At 29.4% G+C, this 22,514-nt stretch overlaps 1 protein-coding gene across 1 annotated transcript in view; it reads left to right on the top strand.

Annotated features, from left to right (window-relative positions):
• Positions 1-22,514, top strand: part of LOC100209803 (V-type proton ATPase subunit C) — a 72,047-nt gene that overhangs the window by 8,300 nt on the left and 41,233 nt on the right. The window contains exons 2-5 of the mRNA XM_065797945.1: positions 9,384-9,451; positions 9,522-9,607; positions 15,406-15,500; positions 17,815-17,906. Coding sequence (XP_065654017.1) covers positions 9,384-9,451; positions 9,522-9,607; positions 15,406-15,500; positions 17,815-17,906 — 341 coding nt within the window. The remainder of the gene's footprint in view (positions 1-9,383; positions 9,452-9,521; positions 9,608-15,405; positions 15,501-17,814; positions 17,907-22,514) is intronic.

Here is a 22,514-nt window from a genome sequence, read left to right as displayed (position 1 = left end):
AATGTTTTATTTATTGCGAAGTATAAATAATTGAAACATGAAAAAAAACTTGTGTTTTGTTGTATATCATATCATATGTATCTTCTTTTGAATTCCATCTTTCATATAAAAAATATTCTTTATTAAATTTCATTTTTTTTGACTCACTGGAATGGAACTGCCCTACTGTTGACTTGGTAACAGTAATAACAGAAATGTTATTGACTTGGTAACTGTAATAATATAAAAGTTAACAATAAGAAGGGGTGAGGAAAAGCTTTTGCTCTGAACATATCAAAAGCTTTTGATAAAATCTGGCATGCCATTTTTCTCTATAAACTCGTTTCATATGGTTTATCTAAAAGAGTTTTTAAAATTATTGAATCATTTCTTTCAAATTGCAGTACTAATTTGCAGTTATCTATGATGGACAATACTCTCCTTTATTTCCAATAACCTCTGGAGTACCACAAAGTTCTATCCTCTGTCTTGTGTTGTTTCCATATTGATAATCTTCCTGATAATCTTATTTCTGGCTGATGATGACAACACAACTATATACTCTTAAAAAAACTTCATCACTTTATGATTGCTTAGAACAGACATCCAATTTTATATGCGATCTTTATTCTGTGACAGTTTAGAGCTTGCAGTGGCTGCTTCTTTATACTTTTATACTTTATGTCTCTTAGCATTATTTTCACTACTGACCTCATGTAAATCATATATCAAATAATTATTGCTAGATTTCCTAATACAAAATCAAGTACAAATATATTAATTCGGCATTTCCCAAATACAAATACAAATATTTGTATTTTATGTTAAGAAAAAATATGAAGATTTTTTCAAGACAAGACTGTTAAAACAGTCTACTAAATAAAAGAATGAAAACATGTCTTTAAACATCTAAAAACAACTAAAAACAAGTTTTTATTTTATTTTAGTGTCGAAAAGGAGAAAAAAAACGACTATTATTGTATTTCCTTAAAAAACTTAGTTAACCTAGTTTACGGAGTTGCAAATACATTTTAATTATATACAAATACAAATATTTTATAAATTTTTTAATCAAATACAATACGAATACAAATATGCCAATTTAGCTTATTTTTACCTAATACAAATTCAATTATAAATACATATTTAACCCCCTGGTTGCTGCCTAATGTTTTTTGCTCTACCTACTGAAACACGATCTTGTGTTTATCTCAGTTTACTGAACTATTCTTTATGTTCAAAAGCTTATATTTGTCAATTTTTTTCCTTTCAACATCAATGCTTTCAACAATATTCTTTCTCATCTTCATTTTTCCTGGCTCATACAATTAAAATTTTTTTTTAAGTTTTCTTTTAACTATTTTTATGCTTTTTTCCTTCTCTTTCAACATAAGTAACAGTTGCTTGTAGCCTGGATTGTAAGTAAAATACTATATTAAAATATGGATAAAATATTATATATACTATATATATATATATATATATATATATATATATATATATATATATATATATATATATATATATATATATATATATATATATATATATATATATATATATATACATATATATATACATAGATCTATAGTTTGTCGTCTTTGGGAAGAGCGGAAGGAAGAAAGTGATTCTTACGCCAACACATACGTCACTTTTAATTATCTTTGACTTTTGTCCAACATTTGCGTGTTGGACGAAAGTAAAAATCATTAATTTAATTACAAATAAATCGTTTTTTAAAAAAACCACAAAAACGCAAATTTAATTGACCAGAATGTTTTTAAAAACATTCTGAATGTTTTTAAAAACATTCTGAATGTTTTTAACAATATAAACAATGTTTTTATTTTAATTTTTTTTAATAAAATGTTTTTATTTTTATTTTTTTTACTGTAAATCATGCGCGAAGTGTTGCTACATCGAATATCTTATAGCCTTACTCGCAAGGGAGTGCTGCTAGATCGACTGACAAATACCCTGACTCGCAAGGGAGTGCTGCTACATCGACTGACAAATAGCCTGACCCGCAAGGAAGTGCTGGCACATCTACTATCTTTTAGCCTGACCCGCAAGGGAGTGTTGCTACATCGACTGAGGGTTTGGTTGGGGCAGGCAGTCTATCAATTAATAAAAAAAAAAATTCCGGTCTTGCATTTTAATTTTTACTTTTTGTCAACAAAATATGGAAAAAACTTTCGAACAACATCTAAGGGTTCTATATATATATATATATATATATATATATATATATATATATATATATATATATATATATATATATATATATATATATATGTGTGTATATATATATATATATATATATATATATATATATATATATATATATATATATATATACATATATATATATATATATATATATATATATATATATATATATATATATATATATATATATATATATATATATATATATATATATATATATATATAGATATATATACATATATATGTATATATATATATATATATATATATATATATATATATATATATATATATATATATATATATATAAATATATATGTATGTATATACAGGCCTTGTTACAAGATTTCCCTGCGTAACGAAAACGCATAATGCATTTCAAAGTAACTCAACTCAGCAAATATATTTTGTATTGTTAAAAGTTATATTGCGTCACTAGCGTCTTTTCAAGTACTGCATTGTAATTAAAGGTATTTTATTAACGCGTTAAAAATCATACAGTTTTTTTTTCCTCACTATAACAAAAGTTACAAATAAAATTCTATTTTTATTTAAAAAAATAAGTTCCTATTTGAAAAATCGTTTTTATTATTTTTTCAAATATGAACTAAATTTTTTTTGAAAAAAATATTATTTCATAAAACATAACACAATATTTGTTTATTTTCTTATAATTTTACAGTTAGTTTTTGGTTATTTTATTAACTGTTAATAAATTTTTTCTTATTTATTTTGTGAAGTCTCTAATAATATTTTTAAACAATAAAAAGTTTTTTTTTATTATTTATCAGTTACCGATAACATATTCCTGATCATAATTTATTTTCATAAATTAAACGAACATCATTAAAACTTTACGTTATTGAATTAACAATAAACAAAATATCTTATTAATATATTTACATTAAAATAATTATATATTTACATAAAAAAAAATTGTACATTATTTAAATTATTATAACAAAAAATAATTTTTATATTTAAAAGGAATTTATATATTTAATTCCTTAAGATAAAACTTAAAACACTTTATTTTCTTTAACTAATTTTTAACAACAACAAAAAAATTTTAAACAAATTGTTTCTTTAACATAAAATCTATTTGTTTACAATTGCGATTAAATCAAGGCGACCTATACTGATATAGTATAGAGCCATGGGTTAAATGCTTTTACTTACGGCTTTATTTCTTCTGAATAAACGTCACGTAAATGATATCAAAAGATAATTTAAATATTCTAAAAGATAAAAGCTTTTGTGTAACGCAAAACTGCTGAATGCGTAGGCCTTTTCGCAGGCAAAATGCAAGGCAAATTTGTCTTTTCGCAGGCAAAATGCTGGCTGCGTAACGCTTCTTAACAAGGCCTGATATATATATATATATATATATATATATATATATATATATATATATATATATATATATATATATATATATATATATATATATATATATATATATATATATATATATATATATATATACTAGGGTGTACCAAAATGACTTGAATTTTTTTCATTTGAACTATTTTTAGATTTTCAATTGGTTTCATATTTGTTTATTTAAACAAAACAAAAAAAAGCCTGAAAGTTTTTATTTTTGACCTACCAAGACACCCACTCCCCCCTCCCTTCTCATGATACTTCCTTCCTCCCTATTTTTCTGTCTAAAATAATGAATTTTTAGAACTATAAGTAATATAAATTAGAGCATTGTTTAAATTTTCAAAATCTTTGAAACTTTAAACAATTCTCTAATTATCATTTATCATTTACAGGTTTCAATGATTTAATAAAGCATGAAAATTTGTGTTAGCTTTCCAAAACTTTGGAGAAAGTTGGCAACCCAAAAACCTTTGTTTGAATATCCAAATAAATTTAGAATGTTGCTTAATTTTGGTCCAACTAAATCAGTTAAACAAGTACTCGGTTTAAAAGAAGAAATTGTGAAAAGTCTAAATCATGTTCCCAATTTTCTCTTATATTTTCAAGAATTATTTTAGCAATTTTAGCATTATCACGATCAGACACTTTATCAGAAAATAGAACAAGAGGAGATGTTTCTTAGGTTAAATACAAAAGATTTCAATTAAATGTTTCAAGGGCAGCAACAACAACATCATTGTCAATTTTTTTAATAAAGAAGCATTTGTCTGTAAAATTCCAAGTCATTGAATGATGCATCAATTGTGTACATGTAAGCCACATTTTCACATAAAATAGTATTGTTAATTTACAAAGCCGTGAAGCAAAGATTTTTGATGTATACAAAATTGTACACATCTATCTAGCATGATGGAAAGCCCCAGGTTTGCGCCACTTTACCTTTATTTGTTTTGCATTCAGTAATTGCAAAGCAAGTTGGCAACCTTATAGGTAATTATCTCTTAATGTTTTTCAAGACTTCTGGTTAAGTAAACTAGACAAAAAAAAATTTATTTTGCTTGTTTGATGATTAATACTGGTTCTTCAATTTTAATTTTTCTAAAAGTGGTATTTGAACTTAATGAAAGTTTAGGCCATACACCATTTTTAAAGTGTCTAAAAATTTGACATTCTCCAAAAATCGTTAAACAAACAGATGACAAAACTCTTCCTAAGATATGATGTCTGCAGGCACACCAAATAAACTTTTTATTGAAGTGCTCTTCAATTAACTTTGCAGACCATTTATCTGACCTGAACTTGATTGAGTTGTGTCAAAAATTATTGCTACAAGTGTTTTTCTAGTTTCCAGACCTTTACAGCATCTATGGTTGCTGTTGCTTGACTTTTCCTAGTTGTATCAGGAATCTTGAACACAACAATTTTCCTTCTGGTGCACTTAGTTTTCTTGTTACTACAGTGAAATGAAAGAGTACATGAAATGAATAATTTTTTTGCTGTTGAATTTTGTTTCCTGATCTGTTTGCTGTGCTTTTTGAGATTTTTCATCCAAATTCGTGACCTAATGCTTCAGCCACAACTAAAATGATCCTAGATCTTTCTCTGTTGGATAGATTCAACCTATAAGCCATTAAAGAAACTTTAGGGTGTTCTAATATACTAATTTTTTTTTTCTGTCTACTAATAGCACTTTCTTCCTTTTTATTGGAAATTTTGTCATCTATTTCTGGCAGTACATTGGATCTATCTTTTTTTATATTTTCTTTTCTTAGTTTTTCATTAACTTTTATTTTCTGTGATTCTTTTTACTCCTTTCTTTTTACTTTTATAGTATAACTCCAAATGAATCCAAAAATTATTTTTTTAATTAGCGCTGATCTGAGAGAAAATCTAAATTATTGATGTCACGAAAGGTATCTTTTCTAATCAAATTTTTTGCATTTGATGCTGCAATATTAAACAGAGATGACAACTTACTAGTAAAGCTCAGAAGTTGAGCCATATAACTTTTTTTTTTAAAGTTTCAATCAAGTTTTCTCTAAGATGTATCAGATACATTATCATTATAACAGTATTTTTTTTTCTGTTTTTCTTGAATTTCTGTCATTTTCCAAAATGCATTTACTTTTTTGCAAACTACAGATGCAACTTTTTTTTTACCAGTTAGTTTCAAGTCAAACCTTGTAAGACATAGATAATGGCATAAAACCTCTCCATTAGTTGGTAATTGAATAAATATCTTTGTTTTAAAGGTAGATTATAATTTCCCAACAATTTTTATAAGAAACATTTGTATGGCTAACATTTGTGAGTCTTTGAGTATATTAACTCTTTTGATTTTTATAAATTTTTGCAAGCCACTGGTACCAGCTTTCAAGTATGCTTCACAGTTTATCAAGTTTTGTACATAAAATTTCACTATAGACATAATTTGTTTGTTCTTGGTTTAATTAATTCTCTACATTATCAAGATCAAATAAGAGCCATATTGTGTAATTATAAAAAGTTATCACTTGACAAAGTTAAAAAATCTTGAGTAATCCTTGATAAAAAATCTTCTTTAAATTTATATATAAAATAAAACAGTGTTAAAACTGTAAAACTGTAGAAGATTTTAGCTAAGTAGTTAAATATTCTTTTTATACATTAAAAGAGTTTTGTTTTGGAATGTTTTAGTTACGATTTATAAAAAAAAATGTTTTAAGCACTTTGCATTTCTTATTGTTCAATGATGCATACTTATTTAACTGAAAGTCCATTTGTTTAGCTTTCTATTGACATATATTTTGTTTTTTAATCATCTTTGCTTCCAACAAGGCTGCAAGCAACCACTAATTAAAGTTGGAAGTTACTGGAAGAGAAAAGATAAAGATTGTAGAGCAAGATAACGATTAACAGACGACTTAAAGGATTTCAAATTATATGAATCAGGAAAGCAAGATGAAGGAAATAAATTCCAAAAAACTGATGTTCGAGGAAAAAAACTAGGCGAATAAGAGTTTTTGGAGCACTTAGGAACAGTAACAGAAAAAGGATGATACTTAATTGAATGACGAGTAACACGAGAATGAATTTTAGTAGATGGCACAAGAGACGCTAGCTTTTTAGAGCATAGCCCATTATAGTATTTGTAGAAAAGAGAAAGAGAAGCAACATTACGACGAAGTGATAATGGATGGAGGTTGGCTGCAAGAGCAGGTATTACTATTTGTACAATGCATTTTTGCACCTTGTCTAAAACAGAAAGGGCATCATTAGAAGATCTGCCATAGATATGGCAACAGTATTCCATACAAGGCCGGATTTGAGATATATATAGATAGAGAATAGAATCCGAAGTAAGAAAGTGTTGAGCTTGATAAAGAGATGTAACCTTAGCAGATGCTAATATATAGTTTATTATGCTTTTAAAGAGGTTTATTATTCAAATTTTAATTAGTTGTCAATGTTATGCCATTTAAATTTTATTTAAAAAAAGTGCGGTTGCCACAAAAGGTTTTTTGTTAAAATGGCTGTTAAAAAAAGAGTTAAGTAAATTTAATAGTTGAGTAACTGTAAGTTATTGTAGTAACTTAACTGGTTGTTTAGTTTATAGGTAAGTTTACTGTGTCGTGTTTTATCCATTCAGTAAATGAAACTTAATATTATTGGCTTCTACGCGGAGATTTAAAGTAATTTAAATTCAAGTGTTTCATGTTGGATAAAAAACTCGAAAATAGAATAGAAGTATGGCCATTTGCTCTCTTGAGCAAATGGTCATACTTCTACTCAAAAAATAAATTTAGTGTACTTAAGTAATTTAAGATACTTTATGACCCCTAATAAAAACATTAACAAAACTAGACAAAACATTACTTTTAAGAATTTTTTTTTAAGAAAAAACTAATTATGAAGGTGTGAAACGCAATCACAGTTAGCCATTGCGATATGTTTAATTCGAGCCCTGATATATATATATATATATATATATATATATATATATATATATATATATATATATATATATAAACTTTAAATTGCTTGTTTAGATAAGCACTTTGGCATCACACTGAAATAGTCTACTACTGGGGGCTTCAGTACATGCTTATCTAAATAGGCTATAAAAGATATATATATATATATGTATATATATATATATATATATATATATATATATATATATATATATATATATATATATATATATATATATATATATATTTGTTGAACTGAATTTTGATTGCCTCTTGAACTTTTCTTTCAAATATTTTGGGTTCTACTTTTAACATCTTTACTTGATCCCATTTTATACTACATGAACATTTAATTTTATGATGCCCAATTGCAGATTGTTCTAATTTTTCTTCAAAAACATTTTTTTGGTGTTGTTTTGTTCTTGTTGCTATTATTTTTTATGGAATGAAGAAATTCACGAGCTTGTAGATTCAGGTCCAATAGGACTTTCACTTGTGATAGTACTTGCGGAAGGTTTCCTGCAATTTTTTGAAAATAAAGCAATCAACATTACGCTTCATTCTAATCCACCGTTAGAAATAAAATCGTTTTTCAGGTACATAGATGATAGCCACGCAAGATTTACAAATAAAGATAATGCCATCCATTTTCAACAAATATTAAACAGTCAACATCATGCCATCAAATACACAATTGAATTGGAAGATGAAAACAAAAGATTAAATTTTTTAGACATCCAAATAACCAATAATCGAAAAGGTAATTATGATTTTAACATTCATCGAAAAAAAGCAATAACAAATATTCAGGTTAAGCCCAATTCAAACCACGATCTAAAAATCTTAGAAGGAATATTTTAAGGATTTATTCATAGAGCTTTATCAATTTGCTCTGAAAAATTTTTAAATAAAGAAATCGATTTCCTAATAAATGTGTTTACTGAAAATGGATATGAAAAGAAAAAATTACAAAACCTTGCAAATATTGTTATAAAAAAACAACACTCAAATAATGAAATAATTTTATTTAACAACGAAGCAACCATGCCAACTATATCACTACCGTGGATCCCAATATTATCACCAAAACTTCGAAAAATCTTTAGGAAAGCAGGTTACAGGGCAGTCTTTAAATCTAGTGCAAATCTTAAATCTTTGCTAACTTCACGCAACAAAACAAAGCTACCATCAAATAGCCATCCCGGAGTATACCTAATAGAATGCGAGTGTGAACAAAAATACATCGGCGAAACAAAAATGAAAATAGCAACAAGAACAAAACAACACCAAAAAAATTTTTTTGAAGAAAAATTAGAACAATCTGCAATTGGGCATCATAAAATTAAATGTTCATGTAGTATAAAATGGGATCAAGTAAAGTCGTTAAAAGTAGAACCCAAAAAATTTGAAAGAAAAGTTTGAGAGGCAATCGAAATTTAGTTCAAAAATGCAGACCTAAAAATGGAGGTATGAATTTAGATGCTGGTCAATATGTAAAGACGCAATTCTGGACGCCATATTTCTTATACCTACATAATATTAAAGAATCCCAATTAAAGCGAAATTTAAAGAAGCTATTAAAATGTGACGTTACCGTTTGATTGTAATTTAATTTAATTAATAACTTGTAATTAAAGCTGAAGATGCTAGTATCAATAATCTAGCGAAAATTTCTTAGAAAAATAAAAAAATTAGTATTGAGAGAATTCGTATTTATTGATGTTCATATATTAAATATATATATTGTGTTAATACACAGTTATCGAGTTTCTTATAATTATCTATAAACATTTGTGTTTTACGGTTTAGGATCTAGATTTTTTTTTTGTTCTCTAGGTTGGAACACTAGATACATTAGTTGGGTTGTCAGATGATCTGGGAAAATTAGATGTTCATGTTGAAAGGTAAATTTTTATGATATTTTTTTATTGTTTCTTTCAATAATATTTTTTTACTATTTATTAATTTTTATAGTATAACAAAAAAATTAGCCAGCTACTTTGCAGAGGTGCTTGAAGAAAAGCAAGACAAGGTCCTTGAAAATTTGCAAATCAATGGAAGTATGTTAAAATTTGTATTTTCAGTTTCATTCATATTATATATCAATAACAAAATTATACAAAAATACCATTCAATTTCTTGGTTAATATTAAAAAATGTTATTATATTGATTTTTAGTTGGTTAGGTAGTATTATTGGTTGGTTAGGTAGTAAATTGGTAAAAAATACCTTAAAAGTGTTTTTAACTCATAAAACTTCTATAAGTATTTGCTACTGAAAGAAATCCAAATTCCCAGTCTTTTGTTTATAGATTTATTAGAAATATTTTATATGAGCCTATGAATAATCTAATGTTAAAGAAAAAATTATATGGATTGTAAACAGAATGTTTATAAGCCATATAAAGGGCTGTCCATAAAGGACATCACTATATTTTTTGGTTAGGATCCTCCCTTTTTTTTACATAAAATCCTTTCTTAATTTAAACATGATTGTTGACATTTTTCACATGTGTGTTCCATTTTTCTGTGTTTAAAAATCAACCTAGCGCTGATTGGGAACTTCTACGCTTGGCTCACATAGTTAGTTATTGTAGGACTCCCTGAAATAAAAAAAATTATATTATTTTAGTGTTATCCTATATATTAAATTTAATCAAAGTTTGTCATGGGAATTTGCCTTATTCTTCATCCATCCAAGGGTTTTTTAAATATTAGTCAATTGATATGTTTAGAATAGGGCAGGTCAAGGTCTGACTTATGACAGAATAATAGCCATTTGGTTAATAATAATAGAATATGTAGAGCTGACACTTTTTGAGCATGGCTTGAGAGACAAATAACAAGTTAATGCTGACAGGTTCTTTTAGACAAACTTGATTGCACAGAGGGACAAAACAGATCATAAGGAGGATCATAAGAAGATTATAAAAATGCTTTTTATTTTAATATTTTTCATTATTTCGATTAAATTAGCAAGCATTTATGCTAATCGGCATCAACTTCTGCACAGTGTCTTTGACAATTTTTTTTTCCTACTAATATCCATTCTCTAATCAAATCTTACCTGCACTTAATGTTTTGCCAATAAAAATTTTGGGGAACCGACAAAGGATATGCAAATATCTTTTGTCGGTTCCCCAAAATTTCTAAATAGGACAGAACTGTGGGCAGTTCAGTGGATTCAAGTTTTAAGGTATGAACTACTGTTTATATGGTCATAAAACGTTACAAGTTATATGGACATGAAACATAAATAAATTGTACCACTTTACGGTCTTCTTAGAATAATAAAAAGAAGCAAGATCAGGCCAGAACCAACAGGGGATATCGTGACTTTGATAAAATGGCAAATGTCTAGATTGCAATAATTCCTTGATGTAAATATCCAAGCTTATAGTTGAAAATTTGACGAAAGCTCATGATCTTAAATTGCAGCTGCATATTACTTGCCATAAGAGAAGTTTCTTACCAAATTTATCCAATGAATTTTACTTGAACTTCTTGTTGACACCTCTATAAACAATTGTAAAATTTCAACCTTAGAGCTGTTTAAAGTCACATTTGATGTACATTTTTTTTGTCAGTTCAGGTTATCCTGCTACTGGTAAAATGTAACCCGGTACAATTTGCTTCATGTCCTGCTGCCTTGTAAGATACGTCTTTTTAGGCTAAGGCTAGGAGATGCCAACTCCGACTTTAAACACCCCCTGCCTTGGGGCTCTTGGTTGAATAAAGGCTAGAGACGGTGTCTCGAAAAAAATACTCATCTTGGGCAGATATTAAATGCTTCCAGCTACTGTCTTGTAAAAGACCTCCTAGGCAAAGACTTTCAGGGTAAACAGATTCTATCTGTCGACCAGCCACGCTAACCCTTCTTCATCTATTAGGCTGGAGCAGATGTATTTTTAATACGTTGTTTCCAGTTCCAGATGTTAAATGCTGTATCTCCTTGACTCAATGCATGAGTTTTGCTTTTTTCTCTGTTTTTATGACTAGGCAACTCATTCTATTATCTCCTAATGAGGGTACAACTCTAAAACTCAGTTTTATGGTTCTGAGACCAGCTGGTAGTCAGGTTTCCTGAACTCTGTGGTAGCTCTCAAAGAGGCTGATTTCATCAACAGCTGAAAAATATCAAAGTATTAACAATGCCATGTTGTGTATAGATGGTGTCCCTGTTTGTACTTTTGGAGTGGATTGTCAAGGCCACATTTAGAGCCCTTTGCTATGACTTAGGGTTTATTACTAGTAATGAGGCAATTGCTTGGGCTATTAAACAGTGTACTGAGTAATACCTATGCTTTGAGTCGAGTTCTTTAACAAATTTAAAAATGAATAAAGTACCAAAAACTATAAAACACAAAAAACCATTGTCATCACCAAGCTCTCTAAACATATCATTCACTAATATTCGTAGTCTTTGAAGTAAGTTTTCTTATAATGAGTCTTATATCTTGCAAAGTTCACCAGATCTACTTGATTTTCTTCGTGATGGCCCTTGAGTAGATATCTTTCATCTTCCTGTTGACAAATGTGCTTCTTACTTAACTTCCTGGATTCAGGCTGACATGGAATCTTTTGATTCCTCTTGACGATTCCAGGTCAAGCCTCACTCTCCTTCATGGTTTTCCTCACATTGTGCTGCTGCAATTGCCAATCAAAACTGTTACTTCCATATCTATCAGCAAAATAATTCTCCAGAAAATAGACGTCTGTTTATTACTGCTAGAAACCATTGTAAAAAGATTTTGTTTAATGCCAAAGCCCACTATTCTCAGGTCATAAAGTCTCATATCTCATCTCAAAAATTAGGCTCTCGTGACTTCTGGAGAATCTTTAATAGTAACAATAATAAAGGCAAATCTGTTATTCCAGCTTTCTTGTATGGTTCAGACTTTGTCACCTCACCTAAAGACAAAGCTGAATTGTTTGCGAAGAACTTTTCATCAATATCATCTCTTGATTCCACTAGTTGTGTTCTACCTGATATTGCCAACAAACAGGTTGATCCATTGCTTGACACTTGTATGATTCCAGTTTTTGTATCAGAAGTGATTTCCTGCTTAGACTCTTCTGACCATTAATATGGATTTCGATCTTCTTGTTCTACAGCTGATTTGCTTACAGTAATAACCAATAGGTTTTTTCGTGCATTAGATAAAGATGGAGAGGTTAAGGCCATCCCTCTTGACATTTCTAAAGCTTTTGATAAAGTTTGACATGCTGGTCTTCTCCATAAGTTTCTTCTTACAGTGTATCTGGTAACACCTTTAAGATTATTGAATCCTTTCTTTTCAATTGTAATATAAAAGTTGTCCTCAATGGGCAGCACTCTTCTTCTTATTCTGTAACTTCAGGGGTTCCTCAAGGTTCAACCCTTGGCCCTATACTCTTTTTAATTTACATTAACGATCTTCCAGATTTTCTCAAATCTAAGGTGGCATTGTTTGCTGATGATAATATCATTTCTTCATGTCATGATAAGAAGCCAACACTCTCAGATTGCTTGGAGGGGGCATTTTAGCTTGAAAAGGATCTCACTTCTGCCACAGCACTTGTGCCACAGCACAGCTCAGAGTGGCTGGTGAACTTTAATTCAGATAAAACTCAATTTTTTTCAGCCAATCGTTATCACAATGATGTAGATCTTCCTATATTTATGAATGGTAATGTACTTGATGAGTCATCTACCCTTCACCTTCTAGGATTAACTCTTACTTCCGATCTTTTTTGGAAACTGTATATCAAATCCATTGCAAAATTAGCATCTGCTAAGGTTGCATACTTTACGACAATTTCTTACTTTGGATTCTTTTCTCTATCTTTATAAACCTCAAATCCCTCCTTGTATGGAATATTGTTGCCATATCTGGGGCGGATCTTCTAATGATGCCCTATCACTTTTAGACAAGGTGCAAAAACACATTGTAAACATAATTGGACCTGCTCTTGCAGCCAACCTCCAACCATTATCACGTCGTCGTAATGTTGCTTCTATTTCTCTTTTCTACAAATACAATAATGGACCCTGCTCTAAAGACCTAGTATCTCTTGTGCTATCTGCTAAAATTCATTATCGCGTTACTCGTCATTCAATTAAGTCTCATCCTTTTTCTATGACTGTTCCTAAATGCTCCAAAAACTCTTATTCGTCTAGTTTTTTTCCTCGAACATCAGATTTTTGGAATTTGCTTCCTTCATCTTGCTTTCCTGATTCATATAATTTGAAATCCTTTAAGTCGTCTGTTAAACGTTATCTTGCTCTACAATCTTCATCTTTTCTCTTCCAATAACTTCCAACTCTAAATAGTGGTTGCTTGCAGGCTTTTTGAAAGTGAATTAAAAATTCTGTTTCATCAACAGAAGATCTTTTGACATAAATATAAGAAAATCTTGTCTTATATTAATGTCAAAATGAAGATAATTGGTTCCTTAAGCCTCCTTATTAGTTTCCTTATTAGTTCCTTAATTCCTTTCTTATTAGTTTTTTAATTTTTATAAGGAGTTGATATTAAAAATGAGTTTGAATATCTTGACAGTTCAGATAAGTTCCATATTGATCATGAGGGAATATGAATCCCACCCCCAACTCTTGTTTCTTCTTTTTTTTTGATTTAATTCCAGATTTTATGGACTTCTTTTTAACAATCTGGTTTTTTCTTAGTTAGATGAGCGTCGTTATAAGATTTTGTAAGCGAGTTTAAAAGACTTTAATGATTGCTATACAACCAATTCTCTTTGAAAAATCGTTTGTAATATTCACTTTAGACAATCATTAATAGCTGCTACACAAGCAATTTTGAAAAAAAACTACAAAGTCCATGACATGACGTCATTAGTTTTTTTGTTTGTGTAAAAGATCGATTATATAAACAAACAAAAAATCAATGGCGTTGTGTACTAAAACTCTTGAAAATAACACGTGCTTGAATAAATTACCAAATCTGTAGATGGTGTATATTATGCTGACTTTTTGGCCTACAACAAAACGGAGAAGGTGAGCTTTGACTGAAATAAAAAAAGTTAGTTTTTCTTGGTATGTATTTATTCCTTTGTTTTAATCAAAAAAATTTAGCCCAAACATTTTTTTTTATCATTCTCTTTAATATGACCACAACATGGCTTGGAGGTTTGAGATCCCTTTTAGTTTTTTTTTTTTTCTATTTACTTCTTGTCTCTTGAAAAATATTATTTTTGTTTTTATTGCAGAGTTTTTCTGTTCCACAGGCTTGTTTTTTTTTTTCTCATTTTCCAAAAATGTTTTATTAATGGCTGTCATAATATATTATGATCAAAACTAATGCACAATATGGGTTTACCATGGCTTTGTTTTGAAAGAATGTGGTATTTGCATATTTTTCAGTTTATTAAAAATTTTTATTTATCTTTGTGAAGAATTAATAAAAAAATATTCTCAGCAAATCATATGAAACACATTTTAAAAAAAAATGTTAATTCACCTCCACAAGGCCACGAAGGCCACTACTGTTGGGGAGGCTATTTTAAATGTTATATTCAGAGTTATAGAGTAGTAAGAGCCCACTCTAAAACTCTAAATATAACATATATAACACAAACCTTGACAAACAAGACTGCTGCGCAGAGAAACAAGTTGAGCTTAGTACCAGGACATGGTGGGGTTAGTAATAATGTAGCATTTGAATCAAACTAGGCAATAAATTATGGACATTGGCACAGGGTTTGTTGCTTCATATTTTATCATTTAATATGTTATTCTAAGATTTTTTTTGTCTTATTGCATTATTTCAACGTTTTTAAGTGTTTAAACATAATTTTTATGCGTCCTAAATATTGTTTATCTATTTTATTCATAATTTTTTTATTTTTATCAATAGTGGATCCTGCTACCTACTTAACAAAGTTTAATTGGGATTCTGCAAAGTATCCTACAAAACAGGCACTTCGTAGCATTTCAGAAATTATTAGTAAGGTAAATTATAGTTTTTTAAAAACAACAATAAAATTTTCTCTGTCATTTATTTTGTGGAATACCAAGTCCTAGAGTCTTTAGAGGATTATCTAGCGAGGTTAGTCTAGAGAGATGATAAATATAATTCTATAGTTCTGATTCATCACTTATAAAAATGTGCAGCATACCAAATGGTAGAGAACATAAAATACTAGGGTTAAAAATTTCCAGTAATTTTCAAAAAAAATTTATTGCAATAAACTTATAGTTATGTATTTTTTTATTCATTTCTTTGTTTCAAAAATATAGGTTATATCATCATAGTTTTATATTAAATATGGGTTTTATCATCATACTATTTGGGCATTCTTTAAATAATTCAACAAAAAACATAAAATATAATAAAGACCACAAGCAAAAAATACACATCTTTTTTAGTGAAATTTTTATAATCAAGTTTACCAATTTAAGATTCGCACATTTTTAAAAAAAACTTCAGTACTTTTTAAGGACTTAACCCCCACCCCCTCACCCCACCCCCTCACCCCCATCCTCATTTTATTGTAGAATCGCCTCTAATTGTAAATAAACTTTTTTAAAATATAGGAAGGTTTTTATGTATAAAGATTGAATTTTTAATCATCTTTATAAAAGATAAATGTTGTAAATTAACTAGCTGTGTTAGATATAATAATTCACTAGATAAGGTAGAATATAATAATTTATCTAAAAATGACATTAGTAAATGCATTTGATTTGAATATTCAGTAAAATAATAGTAAAAAAATTTGCTTGGTATGATACTTATAACCACATACACACATACACACACACAAAAATTGCCTACTTGGCAGTATTGGTTGAAAAATATTTAAACCATTTTAAAGTATAGAATAATTTTTTAATTTATTGATTTATAAAGTCAAAAGTGCCCTAGCAAGGTTGTGGCGAGTGAGACTCAGGTCTTAAAAGCATTTATTTAAATGTAACAGTGGAATTTATGATCTCTAAATGATTAGTTCTTTTTTTTCATTGCTAACTGTATTTTTAAATAGTTCAAATTTAGCAAAAAATTTTCTTTACATTTTGCATTTCATTAATCGATAACTTTAAATCAAGTTAAAACTGTAAAACACTGGAAGTATTTAATCATGTCTTTTTATATATAGTTTTTTAGTTTTCAAAAACTTGTAGGCCAATTTTGTAGATATTGAAAAATGCCCCATCCCCTTTAGTGATGGGGGTGCAAATTACGTTTAGCCTTGCTAGAGCAATGAATGTCAATATGCTTAGCAAATAACAGGATAAAACAGTTTTAAAAAATTTCAAAAACAAATTTTCATAGTTGTTACTTATAGTTATATATTATAATAAAAAGACTTTACATAATACCCAAAAAAGTGTTTTTCAAAGAGAACTTTTTAAAATTTTTATAATCTCCTTCACAATATTTTACCCATAAAATTGTCCATAACAACTGCCTAAATAAAATATAAAATTTTACCCATTAATTAAAAAATAAATTTTTTATACTTATTTTTAAACTTGCTTTACTTGTTTTCTCATTATGAAAAAAACTGTATAAAGGGTTTTTTCCTTGCACTCTTATATATTTTAAAATTTTTAAATTAAAACCTCCAATAAATATGTTTTATAATTTAATAAAAGGCCTTAAAGTGTATATCTATATAGAATTTTTTTTTATCGCAATAAATTTAATTCGAGCCCACAACAGGGTTTTATCATGGCTCTAACAGGTGGAAAAAAGGCTAGCGTTGATCTCTTTTTTTTAAATCACTCGAGTGACAAAATGATAGGAGGTCACTTTTGTGGCCATGTACAATTTTAGCATCTATGATGTTGATGATATTAGCATCAGTTATCTTAGGATGATCTTAGCATCTGTTATATTAGGATGATTATAGCATCTTTATATTTTTTATATTTCTATTATTTGTTCCATCTATTTCCTCTTTTTAACACATTTTTTACTGCTTGGTTGTTGTTTAGATTATCAGTTGTTTTTTTTATCTATTTGATTATTGCGTTTTATTTTGTTTAACTTTTTTTAATTTTATAAAAAAACTATGTTTTAATATTTATAAATTTTTTATGAATATTTTCTTTAATATTATTTTTTGTTGTTTCTTAACATCTGTTGATTTTGCTTTGTTTGTATTACTTAACCTTTGAACTAAGTTTAAGCAATGTAAGATTTTTTCTGATTTCTGAAAAAAACCCTAAAAAAACTTCTACTTACTATTTTAAAATTTTTTAAATTTTATAATAATTTTTTTTCTTTTTTTGTTGTACAAATATTTGTCATTATTTTTAGCAAATCACCCAAATTGATTCCGATTTGAAAACAAAAGCTTCTGCTTATAATGCTATAAAAGCTAGTTTGCAAAATTTAGAAAGAAAATCAACGTAAGGTTATTTTTTTTACATGTCTTTTTTAAAAAAATGTTTAAATGGTCTCGTTAGTTAATTGGAATAACTAATTTTGTCTTTTATTTTATTTATTTTATTAGAGCGTCTATTGATATACATTTGCTGGCATTTTTTGCTGAATTTTTTCCATATGGGTTTTTTAGAAAAAGATAAAAAAAAAAACAACCAAAGAATAATGAAAAAGAATATTGCTGTTCCAACCCAAACCCATAGTTGATATAGTAGCACTACTTGCATGTTCTCCTTATATAGTTATTTATATATATATACACATAGACCTTGGTAGACTAAAAGGGCTGCCTACCTTGATAGCTTGTGTGGGCTTTTTTGAGAAATTTAGTTATGTTTAAATAATAATTTTTGATATTTTCATTAAACTTTTATTTTGTTCTTTTTATTTTCAGGGGACAGTAGCTATTAAAATAGCAAAAAAACTTTTTAAAAAAATTTTCATTTTATCCTAACGCCTTTTTTTTTAAATTAACTTTATTTAATAATTTAGTTATTAACTAAATAAATATGTGATACAAGAAAAAATGTTATAACATAATCATTTTAATAAAACAACAAAATTACTGTTATACAGATAACATTGTTTTATAAAGATGATTGATCATTAAACATGGAATTCTCAAAACTATTTTTGTTTCGATACGTTATGAAACAAGACTCGTAACGTAACTCTTCTCGAAATATTTTTTAATTACAAGAATAAGGTTTTTAAACTTTCGGGAAATTTATTTCGATTGGGTCCTGGAAGTTACGAGAGTACCGATTGATTTTCGGGAAAAATCAAAATCCATCTCGATACCATTTTTTCCCGAAACATTTCGATACATTTCGATACATATCAAGAAATGTTTCAATGGTCATTTGCTTTTGCAATGCATTGCTTTGCAATGCAATATGCGGTAGTGGTGTAGTGGTAAGAGCGTTTGCTTTGTAAGCGAATGGTTTGGAGTTCGACTCCCACCTCGTCCCTGGAAGTACCGTGCCCAACTTAGTTTCTCCGCGCAGCGGCCTTGCTCGGCAAGGTCCGTGTTTTGGAGTTGAAGAGTTGAGAGAGGGTTGCACCATTAATAACAACTAAAAAATAAAAATAAATAACACAAAAAAATGAGTAGCCTTCTCAACTGTAGTGGCTTTCCTCGGGCCTTGGGGAGGTGAATAATTAAAAAAAAAAAATGTGGCAGTTTGAAGAACGTCATAGATTGTTGTTGATTTGGCGGGATTGGAACTCACGACCTTTGGATAACGGACTCATGCCTCAGATCACTTGACCATTGAAACATTGTAATAAAAAATCCCTAATTTTAATTACACATTAATGTGACATTGTACATATATTATAATTTATAATTTAAATAATGTATTTTTGGGAAGTTTTTCTAAGCTGGTTTGATGGTCAAGGAATCTAAGACGCTTGCCAGTTATAGGAAGGTTGTGAGTTCGAATCACACGAAGCAGATGATAAAACTGGTTAATAAACACAAAAAAAAATTAAACTTAAATTGAAGAGGGCTAAAGACCATGTTTCAATGCCATCAAATCAGTATTTTGGTTCTTAATATAATAAATATTTTTGTTAAATTTAAATAATGTATTTTTGAAAGTTTTTTTAGTAATGTTTCAATGGTCGAGTGGTCTGAGGCATGAGTCTGTTATCCAAAGGTAGTGAGTTCGAGTCCAGGCGTGGAGATTCAGTGTCCATGGATTTGATGCAAGTTGAAAGGAGGAAAAATAATGCCGAATCTGCCAAGTGCCTTTCAAGCAATATATCAATAACGCCAAAGAAAAAACCAATGATGGAGTCAAAGGACAGAACCAGGGATGCGGAGTCCCAAAAGGACTTCGGCTTTATATCTCTACTTTTTCCAAGTCTGTAGTGTCCAGAAGCTCTAAACATGTTTGTTGACTTATGATCTGCTATAAGAAAAAAATTCATGAGATTTAATGACTCAAATCTTATTGTTTTTAAGCCTGGAGTCCTGGAGTCCCGGAGTCCTTGCCGCCATTATACCTATGGACTCCAGGTTCAAAAAATGATTGTTCCTTGAACCTAAATGTCTTAATTTTTTTCCTATCAGTAGTCCATAAACTTATTTATATTTTTAGAGCTTCTGGATACCAAAAACTAGGATGAAGTAATCTTTTTTTGACTTTCAAATCCGGAGTCCTTTTTGGGACTCAGCATCCATGGACAGGACAGACAATGATTGCCAATGATGACCCAGTGGTCGTTGAAACATTACTTTTGTTTTTTTTTCAACAAATTAAATAATACTGATACGAAATTTAATTATAGTAATTTTAGTTAATTTACTAATTTAACTAATATAAATATAATTTCACAAAAAAATGTTTCAATGGTCTAACTTTCAAATCTGACATCTGAACACAAAACGTCATTGATTGTTGACGAGTTTGCACGAAAACGAATTATTTGTTCGATTTGGCAACTGAACCTCAATTGAGTGACGCAGCTTAAAGAAGTGATGAAAGATTGCTTGGATGAGGCAGGAGTCGAACTCACAACCTTCTGATAACGGGACTCATGCCTCAGACCGCTCGACCATTGAAACAGTGCAATAAAAAGTTACAAAAATAATTATTTAAATTCAACATTGCTCACAAAAAAAGTAAAAAAAAAATTATAAATGTACATGCTTTTTAGTTTTTATTGCACTGTTTCAATAAGTTAGTAATTTAAAATTACTTAGTTAGTAACTTAGCCATAAGTTAAACAAAAGTTTAAATAATTTTAAGGAAAAAAGAAATGAAACAAACACCAAATTTACCATTTTATTTAATCAAAAGTTAAATAGTAATTTATTTCATAAAAAAAGATTAAGTAAAGTCAACAAATTAGGCAGTTGGAGTTAATGTGGACCTGCCACATTAACTCCACAGCTACACCTGGGTGTAGCTGTGGCAGGTGTAGCAAAAGGGTCATCATCTTCAGAATCATCTCCAAGGTCAACTAGCAGGACAATCCCTTCAGGCAAAGATGAGGAAGTAGTCCTTGGTGTATCCTCTTCGGCAATGACCTCTTCAATGGAAGTGAGCTTGTAGGTTTTTATCTTCACTCGATTGTAGTTTTGCTGGATGTAAAGCAGTTTTTCAACTTGCTCAGGTTGAAGCTTGGTCCTCTTGTAGGAGACAATGTTACCTCCAGAACTGAAAACTCCCTCAGAAAGAGCAGAAGAGGCAGGAACACACAGCCATTTTCTGGCAGCCTCTGAAAGCAATGGAACCTTTTATTGGTTGTCCTTCCAAAATTTCAGCACATCAGTTCCAATCTCTGCAGGCATTTTAGTGTGCATGTCCCATTCACTGACAATTGATGACTGGGTAGGAGGTCTTTCAGGCCCAACAATTGCCATCTCTTCATCTTTGATCAAGTCAAAACATGGGTCATCTTCGGGTGCCATGACATCCTTGAGCTGCTGCACATTTGTGGTCATTTCCTGGATTGAAGCAAGCCACTGTTGATGAGCATTAGTTGACAATCAAAGCATTATATACAGCTTCTTTACCCTTGTACAAGGGGTAGAGAAGGTTAGCCACGGCATAGAATGTGTTGTTGGCGCCACTATTTGGAAAATACTTTTCCAGATTTTTCTTCAACTTTCGATAAAACATTTCAGCAGTTGGAGACAGAGTTTTAGTGTCAATCTGTTCTTGTGCCCAAACATTGGTGCCATAGATGTAAGCAATGACTGGGTGCAGACTTTTTTGTCAGCTGAAAGACTTTCTGAGTTGTCACAGATTCTTCTCAAAATTGGCAGAATCTCATCTTAAAGGTTAAACTCCTCTTCAGTAGGCACTGACGCAAGTTTCTGGCCAATGTCATTTCCAGGATTGTCTCAAATAAAGCTCAAAATCTTGGGCATTCCCATAATGCTGTCAAGCGTCATGTAAACGGAATTCCAACGAGTTTTGACTGGGGCAATGACCTTCACGACTTTTAGAGATGACCTTTCTTGACTGCTCAGGTCACTGTTGTCTATTAAAGATTTGTACTGAAAAACCAAAAAAAAAAGTTATTAGTACATGGTAACCAATTATAAAAACCTGAAATAAAATTTACAAGTTAATTGTAAAATAAAGTTAAATTAGCAAGTTAAAACTGAATAAAGTCAAAAACATTTAGACAATTACAAGTTTTACCTCCTCAATCCTTTGCTCGGCCAAGTTTGATCGGTGACACTTGGAACTCAATGCAGTGGCTTTGATGATGGGAGCTTAGAGATTCATTGTTTGAACTGACTTTGTCTCCTTAATCATGTTTTCCACAACCAGATTGAGAAGGTGGTCTGCACACAAGAGAGAATCATCAACATACGTGCACTTTAGAATAGCTGTCTTCATGTTGGCAGCTGAATCATGAACACATACCACTGAACTGAAGCCGTCATTTCCAGGAATGTCAGAAACATACCTGCAAAAATCAAAAACAATAATGTACATAATGTTACAAATTTTACAATTTTGTGAACATTTTCGTTATAACTTGTTATGTCCCGTTTTGTAAGAAGTATAGTTTCGAAATAAGTTTCGAGCTAGAAATGTTAATTTCGAGAA

Source organism: Hydra vulgaris, chromosome 05, assembly GCF_038396675.1.
Source record: "Hydra vulgaris chromosome 05, alternate assembly HydraT2T_AEP".
Lineage (NCBI taxonomy): Eukaryota > Metazoa > Cnidaria > Hydrozoa > Anthoathecata > Hydridae > Hydra > Hydra vulgaris.
This window is presented reverse-complemented; position numbering and strand designations above follow the sequence as displayed.